Consider the following 23807-nt stretch of genomic DNA (forward strand, 5'->3'; position numbering starts at 1 on the left):
CCCCTTCAGAGAGCTTATTCTGTTCCAGTGCATGATATCCTACAGCAACCAAGATTTTTGGAGCTACCTGGCTTGGATACCCACCCGTAGGTGTGCCCACTCTGCAGAGACGCGTCTGCAGCGCTCGGTGCCCTCACAAACCAGGCGAGTGCGATTCACCAACTGTAGTCTGACAGCTTGTACCACATATCTGATAAATTTTATTCACATGTTTGAGCTGAGTTTTTACAAAGCATTTTAAGATTATTCTTTATACTACACTAAAATTGGAGAGCATGATTTTGTCTTACTGAGGTTAGGAAACAAGAATGCTCTGACATTAACCAAGGCACTTTGCATTTATATTCTTATCAAAAATCAAAAAGAATCAATATATTTCTACACTTGAAACAATAACTGTGCTGAAATGGAGCAATTTTTCTTTCTGCTGCTGCCCCATGGGGTTTGGCATCTCCCACATTCATTGTAATGCGTAAAGGAAATGAGGGCATCCAGTCTTGTGGAATCTCTCCATGAGCTGTAAACAATTAGATTAGTGTCTGGACCTTTTGGTGTGTTGCCAAGTATCTATCGGCTGCTTTACAGCAAACAACCCATATTTGGCTTTTAAGTATACTTCTCTTCGATTCTATTTGTAAACTCCCTTTCTTAGGCAGTCAATCCAAGACAGATGCTAGAAAGATGAATGCGCAGTGAGACAAACAATGGCAAACATCCTCTGAAGGCAGCGCTGGCACCGAGCGTGCATTTTTTGCTTGTGCTTAGAACAAATGAGGTTTAACGCCAGGTGTGATGATCAAGCCTGGATGCCCACCTCATATATCTATGTACAGCCATTAAAGCAATGTGTAGATGTTTTGCCTGAGCTGCTCGCAGTCTGATTCTGCTTTCAGTGCTCCGTCCAAGATGCTAACAGCATGTTTGCAAGCAACGGGCAAAACTAGGGGAGTCACATTTGGAAACCTCTTTCACAAGCCTGGTCTCCCTCTGCGGTCAGTGATGAAAGGCAGGGTCCCCAAGGCACCCAAATATTCCGGCTCCCCAAAAAGTACTAAATTAACTTCTCTAGAAGCAATTTAGAAACAGTTTCTGACATTGCCCCAGTCCTGACTTGGCTCTAGGCTGTGTCAGCTCTTGGTTTCACCTCAAGACCTTTGGACTTTGGGGACACTGAAGTCCCTGTGGAAATGGTAGTGGCTGCATTTCTTGCACAAAAGTGTCTTTAAAGGGCCTTTAGAGAAAAGGTAACACTGCTCCGCGCTTCGAAGTGGGATGCCAGCTGGTGAGCTTGAGGGGACTCCACTCCCTTTAACGGGGGCTAGCAAGGTGCTTACTGCGAGATGTGTGCAATGGAGGATGACAGACCGAATTTCTGGCTATCACCTGTATGCGTCGGCACGTGCATCGCAGCGGGAACAACCCCAGCCCATCTCACCGCGAGGCTGTAAGAAAACTCGTGCTGCTCAAAGCAAGAGCAGCGTGGGGAAGGGAGAGGGCCGCCAAGCTGGGGAGATGACACAGCTTCTCCTTGGACAACAGTGCTGGCTTAAAACGTACAGGAGAGCATGGCTCCAGCATCCCATGGGAGCGCTGGCCTCCGAGGCACCTGCGCTCATCGCCCTGCCTACCACGTCCATCGGGTCAGGCAGCCTACAGTTCTCCTCGGCCGTCAGCTGACTTAGCCTGTTTACAAAAGCTAGGGCAAAAGAGGTGTTTTTTTTAATGACTGAAAAATCCCCCACAAATAGAAAGTGACAGGTCTGAAATAAGGACACTGGCACTTCCCGTAATGCCAAACTCTGCCGGGAGCAAAGCCTGGTGGGCAAAACCAGCACTGGCAGCTCTGCCAGAACCTCCTGCCACGGCCACGTTGCCTACTTTGTAAGGAGGCGACTCCCCTATACTTTGCAGCTAAACAACTAACGCCTTGACTCCAGCAATAACCAGCACGTTGTTTTGCAGTTAGATGAAATGAAGAGTAAAAATCTGCACGCGGGAGCAGCAGTTGTGCGGACATCTCGTTGCTATAATTGTTATATCCTGCAGGCCTGGCCGCGGATCAGGACCCTCCTGCACTCAGCGGCGTACAACTGTGAAGCACAAGCTGGTATTTGCCTCAGAAAAGTGTAGAGAATAATCTAGAAAGCGTTTTCACCTGGGCAGCTAAAAAGGGACTGCGAGGGATATTTTGGGAAAATTGCTTCTCCAAGAGCTGTTTATTTTCCTGTGCACTGCAGCAATAACCGATATGCAAGAGGGTTTTCTCGGACCGATTTGATCGGGAGGTTCTGCTCACAGGGCAGCGTGGAGCCGCTCGCGCGGGAAGCACAGATGTATGACACTGTCATTTGCGACTGTACCGCTGCCAAGAACATCAGACGCCAATTAATGGTTCATGTAAGGTAACAAAAAACAGCATGTCTAGGCAATAAGGACTGTCAAGGGAACAAGAGAATTATTATGTAAACTGATTTCATTACTATGTAAGCAAAATAAAAGTTCAAATTAAGTTAAGTGGGCAGTAATATAAAATATACATCTATTTTTGGAATAAGTAGGGAATTAGGAAGCATATAAGTGTGCCTCTCCCCCAGTAAAGCGGCTATGGAAAACGGAAAGCGGCAATACCCGCAGAGCAGCTCAGCGGGAGGAAGGATCACCGCGCCCGAGCGAGCCCCATCCTGGGCCCGTCCCTAGAGGGGACAGGCGAGCGCGGTGGGCTCGCTCCCCGCCGGGGCACCACGCGGGACGGGGCCGCCACGCGCAGGTCTGCGCGGGCCAAAGCTACCCGTAACTCTGCAGACCGGGTCGAAGACTCGCGCGGCAGCACCAGCTGCTCTCTGGCACCTTCTCCCCCTGACTCGCCACAGACCTCTGCTGAGCCTGGGGAACGGGCGGTCCCAGCTAGACCCCCTCCAGCACAGGCGCAGGCCTAACTCTTTACCAAGTTAATTTCAAATCAAGTATTTAAATTAGAATACTAACATTATATTTAGATAATATGAAAATCAATACTAAAATAAAATCTCATTTCTTTCGTCCTTCCCTCTTCTCCCACTGCGCACACCCAACTTCTAATTAGCTCATTTACTGCAGAAGGAACGGAGCCCTGCGCGGCTAATCAAATAAAAGCCTTGAGTTGCACTTAACTCGTCTCCTGGCCCTTCTCTCTGTGCCCTGCTTCTCCAGCCGAGTGCCGCTAATGAAGATCAGCGTATTCAGTCCGTCCTGCTTTTCCCAGCTGCCGGCAGTCACCCGGAGGACCGCCGCCCGCCGAGCTCGGCAGCAGGCTACCCCGGAGGCGCCTGGAGCACCGCGTGCCGCCGGTGCCGCTCGCGAGGCAGCGCTCCCGCGTCGGCGCGAGACTCCGATTGCCAGCCGGAGCTTGGGGGACCCAGCTCAAAGTTAACACCGGGGGACTGGAGGGCACATGCTATTTAATTGGCTATTTTCATTGTAAACACTTTTATTCTTTTCCTGGGCATTAACCGGGGTATCAGGGTAACTTCCCCTCTGCTGCGGAGGATGAGGAGCAATCGCCTGCCCTTCACTCTGGGCAGCACGGCCAGCGCTGCCTCAGAGCCAGCCAACTTCAGCCCGTCGCTCCGCACCGTTCGGCGCCTAACTTCACGTGTCACTTTTGGGCCTTGGCTGTCGCCAGGCTCCCTTGCTATCAGAATGGAAATAGCAAAAGATACAGATTGTAATTTTTCTTTTTTTCATGAAACCTAGGCATGAGAACAGCAGGGAGACAGCAAACAGGAAAAATCACGGAGCTAGGAACTACAACGGGACTCTGAAAGCCGAGGAGAATATTTAGATAGAGAATTCATGAGGAACTGAGATAAGGAATTGCAAAAGCTACCAGCAACACTGTTTTAAAGTGAGACCAATTGCAAGGACTGTTTTAAAATCTCATGGGCAAGGTTTTTATGCGACACCCAGAAAGCAACAGTCTTAAATGAAAGGGCTTTTTCTTTTGTGGCTCTTCTGTTACTAATATTAAAGAAAATTGCATAGCAAAAAAACCTAAAGTATACTGTGATACTTTTTACACCTTATGTTTACATACAGTTGACATCAGGACTGCCCTGTCTTGGTTTTTCCCTCTTATTGCACCTAGAGTGAATTGTTCGGAAAAACACATGCTGTGTTAACTCTCTGCTAAAATTTCTGAAAGATTTGGACAATAAATGTTCCGATTAAAACTCTCTTAGGACATAAAGTCTTTAAAAGAAATGCCAATTAGTAAAACAAACAAGCAAAATGTATCTCCTTCAAAAAAATTAACCAAAACAAATGAAACCCAAACCAAGCAACAGAAAACCCACGAGCACACCACCGTCCTTCTCCGAGAAGGAGGGAAACCCTCCGGTACAACAGGGCATGCCCTGCACCACAGCATTGCACCGAAAGCATGCCTGAGCCTGCCTTCCTCCTCGGCACCGCTAACCTCCCCAGTTTCCCTAAACACCCAAACTCAAGCATCGATCCTCATAGGAAAAGCTGCTGGGAACTAAGCACTACTCTGCACACACGCAAGATGCTGCAGCAGGGGTAAGAAGATCTACTAACCTAACGCTGGAAGGTGTAAAAAAAATCCCCTGGAAAGAGATCTTACGCTGTAGGAAATTCTCCTAGTTGGTGGTTGGATCCAACAGATCAGCAATGAGCATTACGGACTTCTGCGCTATTCCATATGGAAGTTCCTGTAGAGCTGAAAGTCCTTTACAATTCTTTTTCATGCTTGCACCGCTCTTGCTCAGTGGCCCACATAACCATGCCGGGACTCTGCCATAAAGGAACCTCATCAGAAAGAGTGAATTCGAGGGGCTTCTCCTCAAAGCAGCAAGCTTCTCCTAATCTTTTCTCCAGGTGTACAACTGATTACAAGAAAAAACCCTAAACCTAAAGCTGGTAAAAGGCCCTTTTATTCTGCGCTCATGTAAGTGCCTGTCATATCGGCTGTTTCATGTCTGCAGGTCCTGGGTACATGAAGCTGCAGCAGGGCTTTGGCTTTGCAAGGTTATGACCAAGTGAAGCAATTTGCATCGCTTTGGCTCTTCGTAAAGGCTTTAGGCTCCTTAATAAATTCACCTCATCCTCTGCTCCTTAAAGGGAAAAACATTAATGTATCATTTGCAATGCTAGCCACACACACACACAAAAATCTGCTTCAGCATAAAGTACGGTACATAAGGAAAATGATTTTTGCCAGAACAAGAAAAGGAACAAGATTATTCCTGCATTCCCAAGTAGGTTTAGTGACCTAAATCCCCAGACAGTCAGTGGGACCTGGGAGAAAGCTCTCTGCTAGAGCCAGGCGGTGCTTGTGCACCTCTTTGAATGGTGAAGATGTTCCCCAAGCATGCACCGTAATGGAAGGACATGGATGACTCCAGGATCAAAACAAGCCTCAAACCTTAATTTGCTGATGGTGAATAGCAATGAAAGGACCAGCTTTTCATGAGACTAGAGAAATCAATTAAAACCATAAACTAAGGTAAATCTTAAAATTTTTGAAAACAAAACAAAATGGAACTCCTAATTCACAAGATGTTAAATGACAGCAGTTATTAACCTAACTTAAATTAACTGGCTTATTATTATAGAAAGTCATAAAACGTACTTAGCATTCTTCAGAGCCTTACAGTCAATTAATATAACATGAAATTGAGTCAACTCGAGCATCTAGAGACACAAAACCTAGATTTAAATGAAAACTTCAGCCTCGTCTACCTCGGGGTCTGAAAATTTGGGATCACCTACCACACTTTCTCAATTGAAACAGGCACAAATCCTCATTTATATCCCATATCGAATTTACCCAGAAACAAATGAAAGTGTGGGAAAACTATCTCCATGATTAAATTTTACAGCTGAAGCTAAACCCAGTGGAGTTTTCACCCTTTGAAGCTAGCTCTTTCTGACTCAGGGCCAGATTTGCTGAAGTGATTAGTACCTCTGGGGCCGGATTTTCAGAACTGCTCAAGTTTTAGTTAGACCCTTAAAAGAGGTAGCCAGATTTTCAAAGAAGTGTTCAATGCTCAGCTTCCCACTAGGAATAACGTGGCACCCTACAGGAGACCAGGCTCTCAAAGGAGCTCTGACTGCCAAGTACTTCTGAAAATCAGGACATTTACTTAGGTGCTTAAAGGAGAAATATTGGAGGCTATGTTCTTTAAAAAATCTTGTCCTAAAGTAGTTGCGAGGCCACATTTACTGTTGGCTAAAACTGATTATTCTTTATTATGGCAATAAAGGAAAGGAAATGTTGTATTTTTTAATATCCAAGAGCACTCTTTACAGAAAACGTGCAAACTTTTTACAATGTTTGTCAAAGAGGAAGAAAGTGCTTGTTCAATGCTGCATGTGAAAGCTGCTTACTGGAAAAGATGAAAACTTATTATTGCCAATTTTGAAAAAGAAAAAAACCTTTGGCTACTAATGAATAACTAATCTAAGCTAACAATGTCTGGAAATAGTTTTTCTGGAACACGCGAAACTTTGTGATGGGTAAAAATTAGGAAATTAAAGCTTATTGTATTATTCCAAATGTAACTGTTTACACTTGAGGAAAAATAATGGAATAATATCCACTTGGAAAGTTTTTATTTTTAAAAAATCCTTTGTAATACTCCCAGAAATTCCCTCAGCCAAAAGCAAAGAACTTACTTCTTAACCAGTTAGAAAAAAAAGAGCATGATACTACAGGCATGGGCTGCACAATAAACACACAAACAGCTTTATAAAATTCCCTGTAAAAATCTTGCTAGTTGGTGAACATCTAAAACACACCAAAATCACGCCAGAGCCTACCAGATGTCTTCCAAATACGCCGTGAAACGCGGTCCGAGAGCTGTCTCCCGCGGCTGGGCACCACCGCGAGAAGCGCCCACACCAACATTTGCCGGGGGAAAACCGTGCCGAGGACGGCGGCACGTCCTAATAAAGCTGGCCCGCCGACAGGCTTCTGCCGTGGGGTTTCGCACCACCGGTGCCCCAGCGCCCGGGCAGCGCCGCCGCGGGCGCAAGGCGAGGGAGCGTGGGTGCCGGGACAGGGACGAGGGGACGAGCCGGACCCGCACTCAGCGCGGGGCTGCGCGGCCCCCACGGCACAGCCCCAGCTCGCCGCTTCCCGACCCCGGCCGGCGCCGCGCGCAGCCAGCGGCACCTCTAACCGCCTGCTTGCGAGTTCATGCACAGCTTTTGCCCGTACTCAGCGGACCTGTTATTTAGGGTAAGATTTTGAAACTAATTAGCCAGGCAAATATATCACAAATTTAAGAACGCTGTTGCATGTCTGCACCTACAAATAGTGTTAATATCTGCAGGTACAGAGTTCTCTATCTGCACAGAGCACCAGTATTTTTATACACCTTAAATGTCAAAGTGGAGAACCTAACCAAGCCCTAAATCTTAGATTCACCTCTAACAGGTTGCATGTCCAAAATGGCAGACGGATCAGTCTGTTGTCAAAAAAATAACCCTTACATTACATAATACACTGGGTAATTATTAGTTATAAATCTGAAACTGATTTTTAGTTATATATGACCAAAACCTGATTCCTCAGCCCACATGCCATGCTACAGAAAGCTACTGCCAGATGCAGCGTGCATGGGCCCTGAGGTTTGTTCTCCCAAAAAATCAGTCCTGGAATTTCCTCTGTAACTAAGGTGCTTGATCTAACTTTCAGAACATACAGTGTCAACATATAAAGCAAAAATGGTACTTTTTCACACCCATAATTCTTCTTGCTTGTTCCTAAAATTTAGTTTACTCTCCACCCAACCAAGGCTTGAACATGTGCTCAAGCTAAAGAAACTCCACCGAATTCAGCAAGGTCATTCACAAGCATAAGCTAAAACAATCTACACAAAGGCATGCAGTGCTGGGCTCCTGGATTTCGGAGTTCATGACCTCTCCCAGGCACCACATCTCTTGTGCTTTGCTGAACGCCGGTATTTTCACAGAGAGAATTCCCTTGGGAGAAGGAGAGAAGACAACCACCATCCTTTTTCTACCAGCTCATGAGGAAGCTTTAAACCCAACACAGGGTTGCTTTTGATTTTTGTTTCATTTTCATTACATGCAAGTTTAATAGCCAATGACAATACATTGTCATCATGATATTGTGTGTCAACAGTAATTATATTGTAGTATTTAAAAATACCGCTATCCTCAAACGCCATATACTTTTTCTTTCTGCTCTTCAAAAGACAAATCGGAAACATTAGCTGTTATGTAGCCTGTCCACCCAATAGAAACAAGTTCCTAAGTGCTCTCAAACCAGACCTAACAAACTCTTGGTTTATTTTTCAGATAAGAGAACTATCTTACATAACAAAAAGAAAGAAGGACACAGATCCATTTTCATACTGTATTGTTTAAAACCCTTAAACTGTCAGCCTCGAAAAACCAAAATGCAACACAAAGAAAATCCTTCTGAAATTGCTGCAAACTTCCTTTCTTTATTCAAACCTTAAGTTCAATCCCCCTTAGAGATTATTAAATAACATGGCAAACATCTTACCATTAGGTAGAGAATTATACTCATTCTGCTTTCAGACCACACTCATGAACCATCATGTTAGCTCAAGGAAAAAGATAATCATTCTGTGCTTTCTACAGAAACCCAGAACACAAGAAATTATGCTTTCAGCTTTGCAAAGACAAGACGACATAATGGCCTTTTCCCTTCTATTTGCATTTCCGGACAACACACCTGTACCGGTGCCCACACTGGCAATGGGGATCAAAGCTTGGACAGTGTGCTCCAGACAGGACAGGAGCCAGCGTGTTTGTGGACACTGACCGTCAGGGTTTCCCAGCCCAGCCGCAGTGCTGGGCTCCACCAGCTGTGTCACATCTGGAAGGGGGCTAGGGAGCGTGCCCACCCCGGGCCGTGGGCAGAGCACTGATCTCTGCGCCGTGGCACAGGTAAGCCCCCACAATACGCACTGCCCTGGTGGGCCAGGGAGGAAGATCATAATTTGTATAGATGTTCAACAGATGAAGAATGCCTGAAGGGCAGCATCAGTGGACTTCTCCCCACAAGCAATTTATGTTTTAATGAAATAATAGATCCCCTTAAAGTAAATTGCATAAAATACCACATCCAGAAAAAGAAACACGCTGCACTGCACATCTGCTCCACCTCAGGGAAGAGGTGACGTGAAGTTAAGAGAAATGCTGAACAACTTCAGAGGGGTTAATCTGCAAGGCAAGCGAGAACGGACTAACACTAACCTCTGGGTAGCCTCCAACATCGTGCACATCAATTCCAAGTAGGTGTCCAAGTCCGTGTGGCATAAATATTGCCCCCAGATGAACCTTCACCATGTCATCTACATCGCCTTTCAGAACGCCAATTTTCGTCAGCTCCTCCAGATGGACTCTGTCAGCCAGACGGTGCATATCAGGCCAGGCGACCCCTTGGAGAGCACGAAACAAGCAGCTGAGTTAAGTATTGCTAAAAGTTTTTGAAGACAACTTTCAAGAAGCAGATGCAACACATGCCCTTCATTTATATCAAAAACAAAGGTGGAGAGAGCAACTGCATTAGCACAAAAATACCTTAAACAGCACAAGTTATGCATGCAAAGCACAGAAAGCTACAAAAGAGAAACAACAGCATCCTGCAACCTGCATTCAAACAAAAAAAGTTTAAGACTGTGCATCCAAGCATGTCTCTGCAGATGCAGATGTATCAGTGAGTTTTCCAAAAGAATATCAACTGGTAAAATGCAGTTATTTTAAATGCAGAGCACAAGCAGTTGCTATACCTACTATTTTTGATAGGGACTATACCCATTTAGAAGATTTGAGATGGCTAGTACTTTTCTATGGACGTAGAAGATTTAAAGCCTACATCTTTCTGGCAAAGACACTCTTCAGAAATTAATGATTCCCTTGTGTTAATGGGCTGTGTAAAACACAAGTCCTCTAATACACACACTAAAACAGCATTACAAAATACTGTTGGTTGACTAGAGACAGAGTGCCAGGATACATTAGATTTCTATTATTTTGGTATAGGATACAATTTTATTTGACAAACTGCTGGGGGGAGGAGGGAGGAAGAAAGCAGCCCTTTTGTTAGCAATACAGTACTGGCTTAATTAGTTCACCATGGCTTTGAGTCATCATCAACAGAGTGGTTGCACAGTCAAGACAACTAGGGCTAAGGTACAGTAAAAGAATATTTTCCTTGTTTAGTTTTGGCATGATTAAATTTAAAAAAAACAGCAATTTTTAAGGCCAAACTCCCACCAAGTTCCATTTGTTTTACTCCGGTTAAACACACAGCTTTAGCATCTTGTGAACATTAATGTCATTTCATAATTACATTAGCACTTTTTGCTAAAGGTACTGAAGGCTGAAATACAACAATCCCATAGGAGTGCTTAAATAAAATCCCACCGTGTGACGTGGCCCTGACATAAAGGCCAGAAACAGAGTGAGGAACACGTGGTTGTTGAATATTGCACCCTGCCCACGCGGCCACCACGGCACCCTGACGCTGCCCCGAGCACCTCCCGCGGAGCAGCTCAGCAGGTCACTTCGGTGACGGGCAGCCTCCTCTTCTCCCCAGGGAGAGCTCGCACCTTGTAATTTTTCTTAATATTAACTTAAATATTACTTTTCTTTTTTGAGCATTGGTTGTATTGCAATTTTCACTACTCTACATTAATCTGGAGTTATTTTGCGGCTACTTCACAATAGGTTCCCATAAGTTCAAATCATTACAGTCTATTGCACTGATACTACTGATATTAAGCTGGAAGTATTACTGAATCACAGTCATTCTCCTGTTTATTCTGTAGTCGTAGGAATAGAGGATTTCTGTATGCCACTCCCAGCTCAGCTTCTACACTTCACTATTAACTGAAGCTGCTCTAAAAGTCTTTCTTATTCTTTCTTGGGAAATGAGACGTTATTCTGAGATCTCTTCCAGGATTTCTTAGCTAAATATCACTATAAATCTTCTATTTTCATCTCCATGACTGCAAAGCCATATGTAATAATGGACTGTGGTCAACTACCCGAAGCGTCATCCTCGTTTGACATAAGCACCAAGGTCAGAACCCTGTTGTTAGGAGACGAAACACACCCAGAGCCCTGGATGCTCTGGGTGAACTTAAAATGAAGTGTCTGCGAGGAGAAGCGAGGTGTGCAATAAAGCTTCCCTCCGCAACTGGGCTGATATTATTTGCCCTAATCCAAACCTACAGACTCCATTTAAAGAGATCCAGGCACCTTTATCAAACTAAGAATTTTTTTTGTAACTACGATAGGCTAAAAACAATGTAAATTTTTACGACAAGAGATACAAAGATTATAATACAATGACCTGTACAAGGCTAGCTGTCTAAGGGACTGGCTAGCCTATCTGCACTTAACTATATTTTAAGTAAACTAGTAAGTTTACTTGGGGTACAAAACTCCTCTAACTCTGCTAATCTGATTTTCATATAGACATACTGAACTCTCAGTACTTGGGAGAAGCACATAAGGGAGGACAAATTACATATCACAACCAACTTCACTGATCAGAAATTAAAACATCAAAAATATATATCCATTTTTCTGCAAAACTTGAATAAAGCGAATCACTGATAGTATCGCTCTAACTAAGAAATTGCTGTTGTTGTAAACTCTGAGCATCTCCGATTCCTGAGCAAAACCAACAGAGCCCCTTCTGCGCCTGCCCTCTACTTTTCTTTTTTCCCCCTCACTGAGAAGCAACCTGACTACTTCCCCGCTCTGCCTCCTGCCCACAGTGCTCCGCATCCTCCATCTGCTTTGCCTTGTATCCATCTTCTCTACTTCATTAGAGACTGAGGACAGCAAAAAGCTCCGCTGCAAAAACCCCCCCTGCAGCTGGATGGAGATTGGGCAGTTCTGGCCTCTCCCTCTGACCAGCAGCAGCGCCCGGAGCAGAGCCCGCGAAAGCCGTGGGACCCCTCGGCGTCATCGGTTTGTCCCAGCTGGCAGAACCGCAGTGGCAGTCACTGTGAACAGCCCAGGCACAGCACTGGCAACCGGGACACTAAATTACTGCTGCAGGTGCCCTGCTAAGTAGTACAAAGCTCATTTTGCAAGTAAATAGGTGTTAAAATAGAGTCTTAATTAAAAAAAAAAAAAAGAAAAAAAGACTGAAAATGCTTACATACACTATATATCTTTTTCCATTATCTGGCTCTGTGTTTTATTCTAATATGACTACAGAGTGGTGGTATTTTATGCTATTAGACAATCTCTTCCAAACCACTTCAAGCATTAAATATTGTAATCTGGAGAATTTGCATTCTATATGATTAAATCTATGTTGTATTTCGAATACAGAAATCTTAACCTACAAGGCATTGTATAATAAAACCACACACACGCATACATAGACTGTTATTATCGTGCTAAGATAAAATTTGAGGGTTTTTTTGAGCTCTCACTAGAGACAGTGAATTAAGTGGAACGACCTTAGTACTCCTCAATTAAAAAAATGGCAATATGCTTGTCTTGCTTAATAGGAACTGATTACTACTATGTTAGGAATAAACTTTGATTATAGAGTGCAAACATTTTTCCCTCCCCTTTTTTTAAACAGTAATTGACAAGGAAAGAAGCTCTAAATGCAAGGCTCTCTTCAAACATTTCCTGATACCCTTACAATCTCAAAAGCATTCACTCTGTTAAGAGAAACAACTACTTTACGGTACTATGATAGTTACTTAAAAGTACTGGACACAGCCTACTGAAGGAAGCAGGCATCCTAAATCAAGAAAGATCTTTTAGTACATGTTTTATATATAGAAATATATTAATATATGTAATTTAATATACAATAAGCAGAAATGCAACTCTTCAAATTTATTTTAAACCTAAAATTTTATTAGGTTATCTGGAAACTGGAATCCTTACATTACAATGGCCTATACAAACCATCTAAGGGACTGGCTAGCATATACCACACTTAACTGTATTTTAAGTAAACTAGTAAGTTTACTTGGGGTACAAAAGTCCTCTGAGTCTGCTAATCTGATTTTCATATAGACATACTGAACTCTCAGTACTTGTGAGAAGCACATAAGGGAGGAAAAATTAAATATCACAGCCAACTTTCCTAGGAAAGCCGTGAACAGAGTCTTTTGGGTAATGTCTCCTCGTACAATACGTGATTCAACAAGCTGGATGTGCCAGAAGGACTTGAAGTGAGGATCTCTGTGCTAAAGCACAGGCACATCTATATTCTGTTCATATGTCTGCGTGAATACAGCTGTGTGAATGATTTCAGTATGTTAAAACACAGAAAATGACAATAAAGATGCCCTCCTGCACACAGCCAAGAAACAGCCCATCCAAAAAGACATTTTCAGACATGAAGAAAACCAACCAACCAGCCACGAATGAACAGCATCTTTTACAAAGGGGGCTTTATCCACGGCGGCTGCCCGATGGTCAGGCACTTAGTTCCTTGGGTTCGATCCTGCCCGGGGACAGCTCTGTCACCTGCTGCAAGCTGACACAGCAGAAGTCAAACACCGTATTATCAGTTTTATAGCGAGACAAAACAATTAAAAACACAACTAAAAAAACCAACTCGTAAAACTTCCACACAGGTGGATCTGACATTGGTTGTGTGTGTTACTGCAGCCGCTGACTGTTTTGCAATACCGATCTGAACTAGCCTCTCACCACCAATCACCTGCTGAAAAGTTGTACTGATTTATTATTTGGGACTATTATTTTTAAGCTCTGGAGAAGTTTATCATAGCTGCAGACATGCTTTTTGTGTAAAAAGGGTAGTTCCATTACTATCTTAAAGCCAATTTCTAAACCAGTCATACCCCACCGACAGAGGAGGTTTAGAAAGCTAGATTGGAAGGTCCTTGGACTTTGAAAGCTTGTACCAAAAGGAGCCTGCGCTGGGGAAAATCTGCTGATGGAGTGTCTGCTCCATGCTGCACTCACTGCCAAAGAGATACCGGCAACGCGGCTCCTGCCCAGCGCCGGCTCCACGGGGAAGCCTGTCCCCGAGGCTCGCTGCGCCGCGGGCCCGCGCTCGCCGTGTAGCCTGCGTGCGGGCAAGAGGCCAGGATAAAAGCACCTTTTACAGGAACACGTGCAATGGAAATATTTGAGATCCTGTGAATAAAGTCAAGCATGCAGCACGGACCGGACAGCAGCTATGTCTGAAACTACAATGCGACAGGCCATGGATTAATTAAACAATATATAACCATAACGGCTGCTCGTTTTTAGACGTAGCTTCTATTCTAATAGTACAGCAGAGCTTTGCAGAAGTGTGATACACTGTTTAAAAATGGCAAAATTAATATATTAAGTCTACCATAAGGGCTAGTTTTATCTATTTTTTTCCATCAACCTTGGTGTTGCCTGATATTCTTAGATGTTATTGTGACTGACAAAACAGAAAAAAAAATGATATTGTTTTAGTTCCTTGAAAATATTTCCTCTCTAATTTTCCATTTGCCAAAAAACACCAACATGCAGATAACACACTATGATTAAAAGACTCAGGAACATCATATAAGGACATCGTCTCTTTGATCACCTTATTTATAGTGCAGATTTTCGTTTCAGAAAAAAGGAAAGGAGTGCTTCTAGTAAAATGAGGAATTAAATGCAATCCCTACCTGTCAAAGGAACTTGCTGTAACCATGTAAGCAATAGAATTAAAAAGGAGAATTGTTATAAAATATCACATTATAGTTGTGCCTAAGTTGCTGTTACCTCAGTGGTATTTTCATTCAAGCGATTATTTTCTGAAGCTTTATTAGAAACTATTCTAGAACATAAAGTAGGAACAGCATAGAAAAGTAATTTAGAATTATTGCATGGTATTTAGCCACTTTGGTCGGAGAGTGATCTGAAAAGGCCTAACAGGATTTTTTTGGCTGCTACTTAGGGTACTTTGTGGTTATAATGTGACAATGATTAAACCACAAATGATTTAGCAGGGTTTTTTTGTTGTTGTTGTTGGGTGGGGTTTTTTTGCCAGCACAGATGTCACAATCTTACTAAAAAAAAATTGCTATGGCAAGGTTGTAGTAACTTCTCCCCAAATTGTGCTAAGGTTAAGGTTACATTTAATTTCTGAGTGTGCACAGACAAGGGCAAAAGGCCTGATGTCCCCTGGCAGTGCCACTAAAATGCAGACATAACACGCAATCCCTGTCCAGCCAGCAAACCACTGAAACAGATTAAAATCTGCCAACACACAGCAACCGTATCAGACATAAAACAATTTCTTCCCTCTTCACTTGGAAGCTAGAGAAGAGCTGGTTATATTTCTGATTTTCATGCTTTTAGCATGCTGGATGAAATACGAAGCAGTTACACAATGTTTTAGATTTGCTTCTTAAGGCGCCAGGTAAGACAACTCTCTGGTACAGACCAAGGTACTCAACAACCAGCAGGAAACCAAAATTCTGTACTTAAACACTGACAACATTTGGGAAAGTTGGTCCTGTCCTAAGTTTTATACATTGTGTAGATAATTACCTATAGGAGTCACAAGATCAGCACGAGATGGGTATACAGATGCCCGTTTTTAGCGACCCAGTTTTTGGCTGTGTTTTACAGTGGTGGCTTGGCCGCTGTATGGAGAGAAGGTCCTGTTAACTCTCCCACCCTAAACTAGCAGCAGGGGCTGTACTGAACTTGCTGCAGGACCACGGCTGCAGATGCATGCAGTACTGACGGCAACATCCATCATTACCGGATGCCGGCCTGCTCCGCGCCGTCTCATGTAATCGTCTGGACTCGCTCTGCTTGACCCTCTGCCCCTGTGCTCGCACCCGATGCCAGAGTGGCCCTCCACCCTCCAGATGTGGTGAAAATAGGGGCCAGGAAGAGATGCAGCCCCCCGCTTCTGCCCTCAGCAAAGCACTGGGGCACGATTGCTACAGACTTACACCGAGTCCCAGTGCCACAGCTCCAAAACGAGGCAGACTCCCCAAAAAACATACTTCAGCCCTCCCCATGAGATGTCTTTGGTGACAGGAGCAGGAATCACCGAAGAGAACCAGAGAGGGCCACTGCTGCCTCCAAAACTCCCACCTCTTCTTCAAGAGGTTGAATAGCATCATGCCATTTGGTTGTGTTGCAATACTTTGCACCAGTGCTACAGAAATTTTAAGTGGCAATCCCCATCTTCTCCATTATAAACCCTGCATATGATGATCAACATCAGAGGGAAAAATCAAGGTAATAGTAAGCCATGTTGAAATACTGAGGAATGCAATATGAATAGATACAGATGTGGAGGAAGAGGTGTGATTTTTTTCCATGCCTTCAAAGATGCAACATTTTGATTGAGCAGTACTGGCAGATTTAATGAATTTTGCTTCATAATCCTTCCAAATAGGGGTATGTTGAAAAGAGGAGGAAAAAGATTGTGAGAAGGGGAGGAGTGCTTGCAGAGAACGATCATGGTGTGCAAACTTATCTTTGAAGCTTAGAAAAGACTCTGTTTAGATAAGATTTAGGGCAAACAGAATAATCCATGTCTAGCAGGTTTGCACTCTGACAGCTACAGCTGACACAGTGTCACGACCAAAGGACTAATGAACTTTGCACTTCAACTAAAATTGTAATGTGGAACATGCACATTTCCTGACTACTGAATCAAGAGAAAATTAGCACAGACAACGCAAACAGGTTATTCCGCCCAAAATCAATGGACAAAAGGATTTTTCTTAAATAGTCTTAAAAATCATTAACATGAGAAAGGCTAAAAAGCTGCAGCCAATTTAGGCTCCAGTCTGTAAGGACTTTTAAATGTACGTGCTTTGCACAAGTAGCATCTTTGCGGAAAAATCTGTGTATGCATGGATTTAGCTCAAGGGCTGCAGGTTTGCCCCTGTGTCCCCGCAGCTCTCGCAGGGAGCGTCCCCTCCGAACGGCTGCTCCGTGCGCTCCACAAAAGGGCCTTGAGGGCAGAACGGCCCAACTGTTTTGAAGCGCCTGGCTTTTATATATTTGGTAATAACTCAGTGTTATTTTTGTTTCACTGATGTTGCAGTGGTCACTGTATGCATGGGTCAGATCCTGCGGATTAGTCACAAACAGAACAGTTCCCAGAAGGTTTGCAGTGAGACTCTCAGTCTGAAATCTGGCATTTCAACAGATTGCTGCTTGCACACAGGGACTGGAGGATCTGCTCAAGTGGACAGAAAGAATTGCCTTTTTCCTTCACCTCCTGCTGTAGGCTAATGCTATGTCGGGCAAGGTTAGCTTGCATGCCTGACAGGGGGATCTCCAGTAATCAATGTCACCGTCGTCGTTTAATAATATCTTGCAAATTTTCTGAGACTCAAGGACGTCTTTGTCCCTTGCCAGCAATATGAGCTGTGCACCCTTTCCTCCCTCAGCTCTTATTGAAAGTGCTGGCTGATGCTTTAGTAGCTTATACTGACAAAAGCTGAATTAAGTTGCCACGGAAAGCTATACTGCCTTTTTTTAGGTTCCTCGCAGAGAGCTAGTTTTGAAGGGGAAACTGATTTCTGAACATTAATGCTCGCAAGACAAAGACAGCAAATCCCATTCAACAGCAGGCTGCAAACAGCTTTTTATAGCATATATTGACAAGATTTACTTTCCAATTTGCCTTTAACACAATAACACATTTTTAACTGCAAGTGTTTGGAAAAAAAAAAAAAACCCACTGCGGTGTCATTCAATAGGATTTGTGAATATCGAGTACTAGTTATAACATGCCCTGAAAGCATTTGTTCTTCAGGGAAATTGGTATGAAATCTTCAACTTCTGTTATTAATGTTTTATGTCTAAGCATAATTGTCTTGCTTCAGATATTATAGCAGATTAATAATGATCAGTAGCACTACCTAAAATATGAAAACCTGAATGGGGATAATTCAAATGGACATTTTGGAATTATACAAACTGTAAAGCAGACTTCCACTCCCACCCTCTCTCCTGTTGTGCTACTGTCAAAAGGTCCAGTTTACAGAGTAATTTTTTTCTAAAAATTCATCAAAATTAGCTACTGTTTCTATACAGCAAAACTGAATTTTGCCAACATGCTGTTACACTAAGCACAACTCTAGACTACATGAAAATAAAATGACTTACATGCAAAAAATGCCCATTGCATGTAAATGAGGACCTTATACTTAACTTGGAAGGGATAAATAATAATAAAAGCTAAAACAGAACAGCTACAATTACTTTCTCTAGGTGTATAAATCTTAACATTAGCTGAAAATAGTGACAATTACTCTAAAGCGGTATTTGAAATAGTAGCAAACAAGAATAAACCCGAGCTCTTAAGAAGTTATAAAATTGTCATAGTCAAAGAGAAGTTTTGAAGAAGTAATGTGAGTTTGCAATTTCTGCATTTGCTTATGTTCCTAAGTGCCACTGTGCTCAATTCAGTAACAGAAGCAGCTGCCAGTAATACGATCTGCTGCGCCAAGTACCAGAGCTACTAGGTCCCATTAAAAAGTTCTTTAATTATTTGAATTATTCTAATCCCTGATCTCAGTGCTATCCTACTGGAGCTAAATTCTCCACTCCTGTTTTTTTAGAGAAATGTTATTAAAATATAGAGCAGGGAATCATACTGCTACTTTGAATTCAGTTCATTGCACTTTCTGTTGTATTAATTGGGTTATTTATGACAGTGGTACTTGTTCACTGAACCTACATCCTCCTGAAAGTCCTACTGAAAGAGCCATACCTCAATATTTAGACATCAAAATGTTTTCAAGACATCCAAACTTTACATTGTGTTGAACAGAATGGAGACCATTCACTCTCACAACCCCCGCGGTGCAGATCCACCTCCAGGAGCTTTACGCTCCTCAGCAGCAGGGGAACATGGTCCTCCCTGTAAACACTGATAAAACACTGGAAAACAAAGAGACTGTTTTGATTTGTCCTTCTAATTTACAACACTCCTTGGCAGGATGCGAATGTGGAAAACTAGCTAAGAAAGGCCTCCCCGTCATGGAGTGGGCCAGGAGGCCACATCAGCTGATATTAGCTGAACACAGCTCAACAGCGATTGAAGAAATCAGGAGAATGGCACAAAACGTGGGCATAGCTTTCCCCATCTTAACAGAAAGGCATCAAAATTGGACCATAAACTCCGAAGCGTTCAGGCAGCACTTCTCTGCATCGTGCTGTACCTCGCAGAGCTTGGCCCTGAAACTGCCGAGCACAAGAAAGAAATGGCAGCGAGACAGGGTTACTGCTAACTCCAGAGCAAACCTTCAGGCACCTATTTGCGACTGCAAGACGCAGGACTCAAGCTGGTGAGCTCCCTGGCTAGAGCACGGTCCCCCATACCACAGAGCTGATTCATATTTACATGATTAATAAAAAGATGTTTTATATTCTTGACATAAGGGTTTACATTTTTGGCTGTGGGTTTTTTTTGTGGTCACCTGACCATACTTTCTTGCTCGAGGATTACATGGCAGTCCTGGTATCAATAAAATTTGCCATGGCTGATCTTTGATCCCAAAAGAAAGACCTGAAGAGCTAGACTGAGAGACCCCATGTCTTTATGTGAAGCGTGAGTCCTGCATAAGTTATAAATCTTCCAGCCCTAATGGAGGCAGCTCCATCTGCCCTTATCAGAGATGTTGGTCCTATGATGGAGATTGTTTTCAAGACGTTCCTCAACAGTATTTATCACAAAAGCTAAGTCTGAAAGCCAGAGGCAACACGTATTCACTCTTTTGAATATGAAAATGCAGGACCTGGGGAATATGCATATACCCCTAAGCATGAGCTCCAACTTGAAAAAATTCAGAGATACAAATCCTATAGGGAAGCCCTATAGTAATGTCAGTGTCCCGAGGAGGAAAGTTTTCACACTGCATATAAACTGGCTTGGTGAACAACAACTTCTGTGCATATTTGGAACAATTCTGTCTTTCTCATTTTATTGAAACAAACAAACATCAATCAGCAAATATTCCCAGCTGCCCAGCTAATGTCTGAATGCAATTTCAGTTCAATAGGGACTTTGGATATACAAGCTTTTTAAATCATATAAATGTAGAGATAGGGAATTGAATGGTTGCCAGCCTGGCCTTACTCAACTGTTCCTTGGGAACAGTTTGCTAGACAAAGAGGTCTTTTTTTAACTGGAATTGAGGACAATAGACCTTACTGATCGAGGTGTTTTAATTCTTCCTTCCTCTCCCCTAAATGCTAACATGTATAACTTAGAAAGTGATTCATAAAAGAGAGAGAGAGAGATTGAAAAAAGGAGGCTTTTTTTTTCTTTTTTCTCCTTTTTTTGAAACATAGACAAGCTCTGCAGTAGTACCCGGGATGTTATGCACAACAAGCTCCTTTCCTGCCCCTCTCCTGTGACTCTGTTACTCTATAGAGAAGACAGAAGGAGGAACATCTGAAGATCCCAGAGCATGCAATGCAAAGGGATGAAAATGGAAAGTACACAATTGCTCCAAGATTTAGCTCATTAATCTGAAAGACTTCATCTGTTTATGATCTAGAGCATTAATCCAAAATAGCTTTAATCACAAAGCTTAAACATACATTCTTATTTCTTCTCTATACAGTAGCTGCTTAAATATATTTGAGAAACTTCAATGTTACCAATATACTGTCCTCATTAACTAGGATTTAAATGTATAGAACTCTAATTCCTAACTCTGTGTAAATGTTCAACATAATAATCTAAATAAAAACCTTCAGAAATCATCTCCTAGGCTGGGTACAGTATAAATACTCAGCCACGTATTAGAGAGAGGGGGGAAAAAAAAAAAGAAGCTACTCTACAGCAATTTCCCAAACACTACTAGACTCATGCATCACTAACAGTAAAGCAACCACATGAGAACAAAGCGGTACTCAAACCCTGCTTTGAGTAAGTATGAATGTATTCCATACACAGAAGCTGCAACACATCGCTATCCATTGGCTTGCAAAAGATCACCTGTTCTAGAGCTCGACTTGAGAACAGAGTCATTGACCTTCATCAACATCATCTTCTTATGTAACTGGCATTTTCATTTGCACATTTCAGGACATATTCAGAATCATGGAGTAATTGGGGTTAGAAGCGACATCTGGAGAGTATCTGGTCCAAACTGCAGCTCAAAGCAGGGCTAACTTCAAAGCTAGATCGTGTTTCTTCCACAGATTGTCTCTTAGAGGTTTCAGAAAAGGACTTGCTGCTCTTTTACACATTTCTTCAAATAGATTTATATTAATGACAAAGAGCAAATGATACTGGTCTCCCAGGTGTAACTTGTGACAAATGATTCTTCCGGTTAATAAAGCTGTTCCATTGACACTTCTATCTAACTTACGTGACTGAGATAAAGAACGGAGGCAGACAGGAGACAGGATTTGGGACCGACGCACACATTCCCTGTCAAGTTCCATGAGTTTCTTCAAATCTTTCTACTATCAACAAACATCTCAAACTCACTCACAAAAAGGTCTAATGTACTGCCTCAGTTCAGACTTTCTAAGAGCAAGACAGCTGCTACCATCACAGTTATCTGCTGGATATACTACAGACATTAGAGTTGAGACTTCACAGCCTGCCATTAAATATTGCACTATGTTATGCCCACTGATATTAAGATGCACAACATTTTTTCCCCTTAGTTTTTTTTCTTTTAAGCCTGAACAATTGCAGGGAAAAACAACACCCTACACTGAAAGCAGTATTTTTACAGTTACAGCATCAAGGACTCCAGAGCTAGGAAATGCCCATTTATGCTGCCTGTACAAGCTTTGTTTGGGCCCTCGGTGCTGACACATTATGATCCAGGCCATTAGTTACATGACCATCTGCCACTTTTAGCCTGGCCCCACGGAAAAGCTCCCATCACACCAACCACAGCTTCCAACCCACCACAAGACACAAATCCGCATGGGAAGCCTCAAGATCATTTAGTTCTAGGGTGACCTTATTTCCAGCAGACTGCAGCTCCAAGGCAAACCCCTACACCAGTGAAGATATTTGTTTCTCCTATAACTCCTACTCTATCTGCTGTAAAAGCTGAAAGAAAAGAAACAGGAGACTTTACAAAAAGCAAACATGGCCAAGGCACCTGGATATTGCCACTGCGAATTAGCAACTGTCCTTGCCTTGGTCTCAGATTCCCAGCAGGATGCTAGGCAAGTTGCTTAGAAGATAACTTTTTTGCATATTGTCATTAATGGTTTTCCTTCATTTTACCAGTGCTTGGCTTGAGACTCTGGAGCCTGATTAGTAGAAAGGTTGGGCACTCACAGCTGTAATCGAGGTCAAAGCTGTCAGGTTTTGAACAACAATACTACGTCACGTTAAACACACTCAAAAAAATCAAGTCTGACGAATCTCACACTTGGAATTCAAAATGAGTCAGTAGCTTTTCCAGTAATTTCTCCAGCCTGTCTGCCACTGCCCATAGAAGGGGAACTGCTGCCCACTTCCATACCATGAAGATGATGCGCAAGTGAACTCACTGTTTGCCGCGTACCTGCATACCGGTGTGATGAGTACCATGAGAAGAACTGGTGAGGACGTGGGTAATTCTGGAATCAGCAGGTTTTGAACAGTAGGCAATAAACAGACTCCGGGCCACGCATGGAACATAAGATACTGAGTAGCTGCTCATTAGCTGAGCTTTTTGTTACATGTACAGCATGAAGATATCAGACGGAGAAAAGATGGATGCATCTGCATTACTGTTTTAGTTCCCATCATCTCTAGATGGGGAATCTCTTGATTGTCCCCACTTACCGTTCTTTGATTTATACAGTGGAGTCTTGAAGTGCATGAACTAACAAAACTGAATTAGGAGATGTGCTCCAGGACTGCACCGAATGTGCTTCAAGCAAACTAGCTGATTCATCTAATCAAATAAAAAACAATGCACAAGTGAAACAAATTAAGACACTAACTTCTAAGATTGGAATACTCGGTTTTGCAATTTCACAGTTTTTTAATAGTTCTTTTTGTGTACAATATCTGTGTAAAGATGAATTGTTTCTCAAATCACTGTTCTGAGTAAGAAGCAGATGATGCCTCAGCCACTAAAGTGAATGTGTCAGTATTTTGCACATCCGCCCCTGTATTTTAGTTCTGTGGAAGAGTAAATTTAACCCAGATGGACTTGACGCATTAAGAATATCCCCTAAGTAGAAATGCAACATTCCTCTCTGACATTTTGGATCATGAGTCTGACTTTGTAGGAACGAGACAATTATGCCGCTGCCACACAAGCACGCCTCTCTGACTCTCGCTCCAGTGGCCAGCACCACTGTCTTTATAATAGACCCGTGTACAGTCACTTCAAAAATCAGTGCTCATGCAATAGACCTGAACGTGTCTTTCCCCCCTTTTATTTTAAACAGATTTGGTTTGTGGCAGGAGTTGTGACAACTGCACTAAACTTGGTCTACAATCCCAGAGGAAGCGTTTTTTTAAACTTTCAGAATATACTATTTGGCTTGCAGAAAGAATTCTTTTCTTTTAGTTGGAAGGTAGGAATACCCATACATGTGATTTGAGCTGTTTGCATTTTTGCATGGGACAGAGTCAGATGAATGCTTTTCTACAATAAAATATGAAGTTTTGGAATTGTTTTAATAAATTATGATGGCTGTTTATATATGACAAATATAAACAGCATATGTTAGTGGGTCTATCATCTCTCAGAAAGTAACTTCATTTGAGAGTCAATTAGGTTCACATAAGAACCCAATTAAAAAAAAAAACCCAAATCTCTGAACTATGCACATCTACATAAAATGTTTAAGGTTGCCAGCAAACGTGTATCCTT

At 42.7% G+C, this 23807-nt stretch overlaps 1 protein-coding gene across 3 annotated transcripts in view; it reads right to left on the reverse strand.

Annotated features, from left to right (window-relative positions):
• The window catches only part of PEPD (peptidase D), a 199441-nt gene that overhangs the window by 9580 nt on the left and 166054 nt on the right, over positions 1-23807 (reverse strand). For all 3 annotated transcript variants that reach the window (XM_026107578.2, XM_026107580.2, XM_026107579.2), the window contains one exon: positions 9253-9437. In XM_026107578.2, coding sequence (XP_025963363.2) covers positions 9253-9437 — 185 coding nt within the window. The remainder of the gene's footprint in view (positions 1-9252; positions 9438-23807) is intronic.

This window comes from Dromaius novaehollandiae, chromosome 13 (assembly GCF_036370855.1).
Source record: "Dromaius novaehollandiae isolate bDroNov1 chromosome 13, bDroNov1.hap1, whole genome shotgun sequence".
NCBI classification, from domain to species: Eukaryota; Metazoa; Chordata; class Aves; order Casuariiformes; family Dromaiidae; genus Dromaius; species Dromaius novaehollandiae.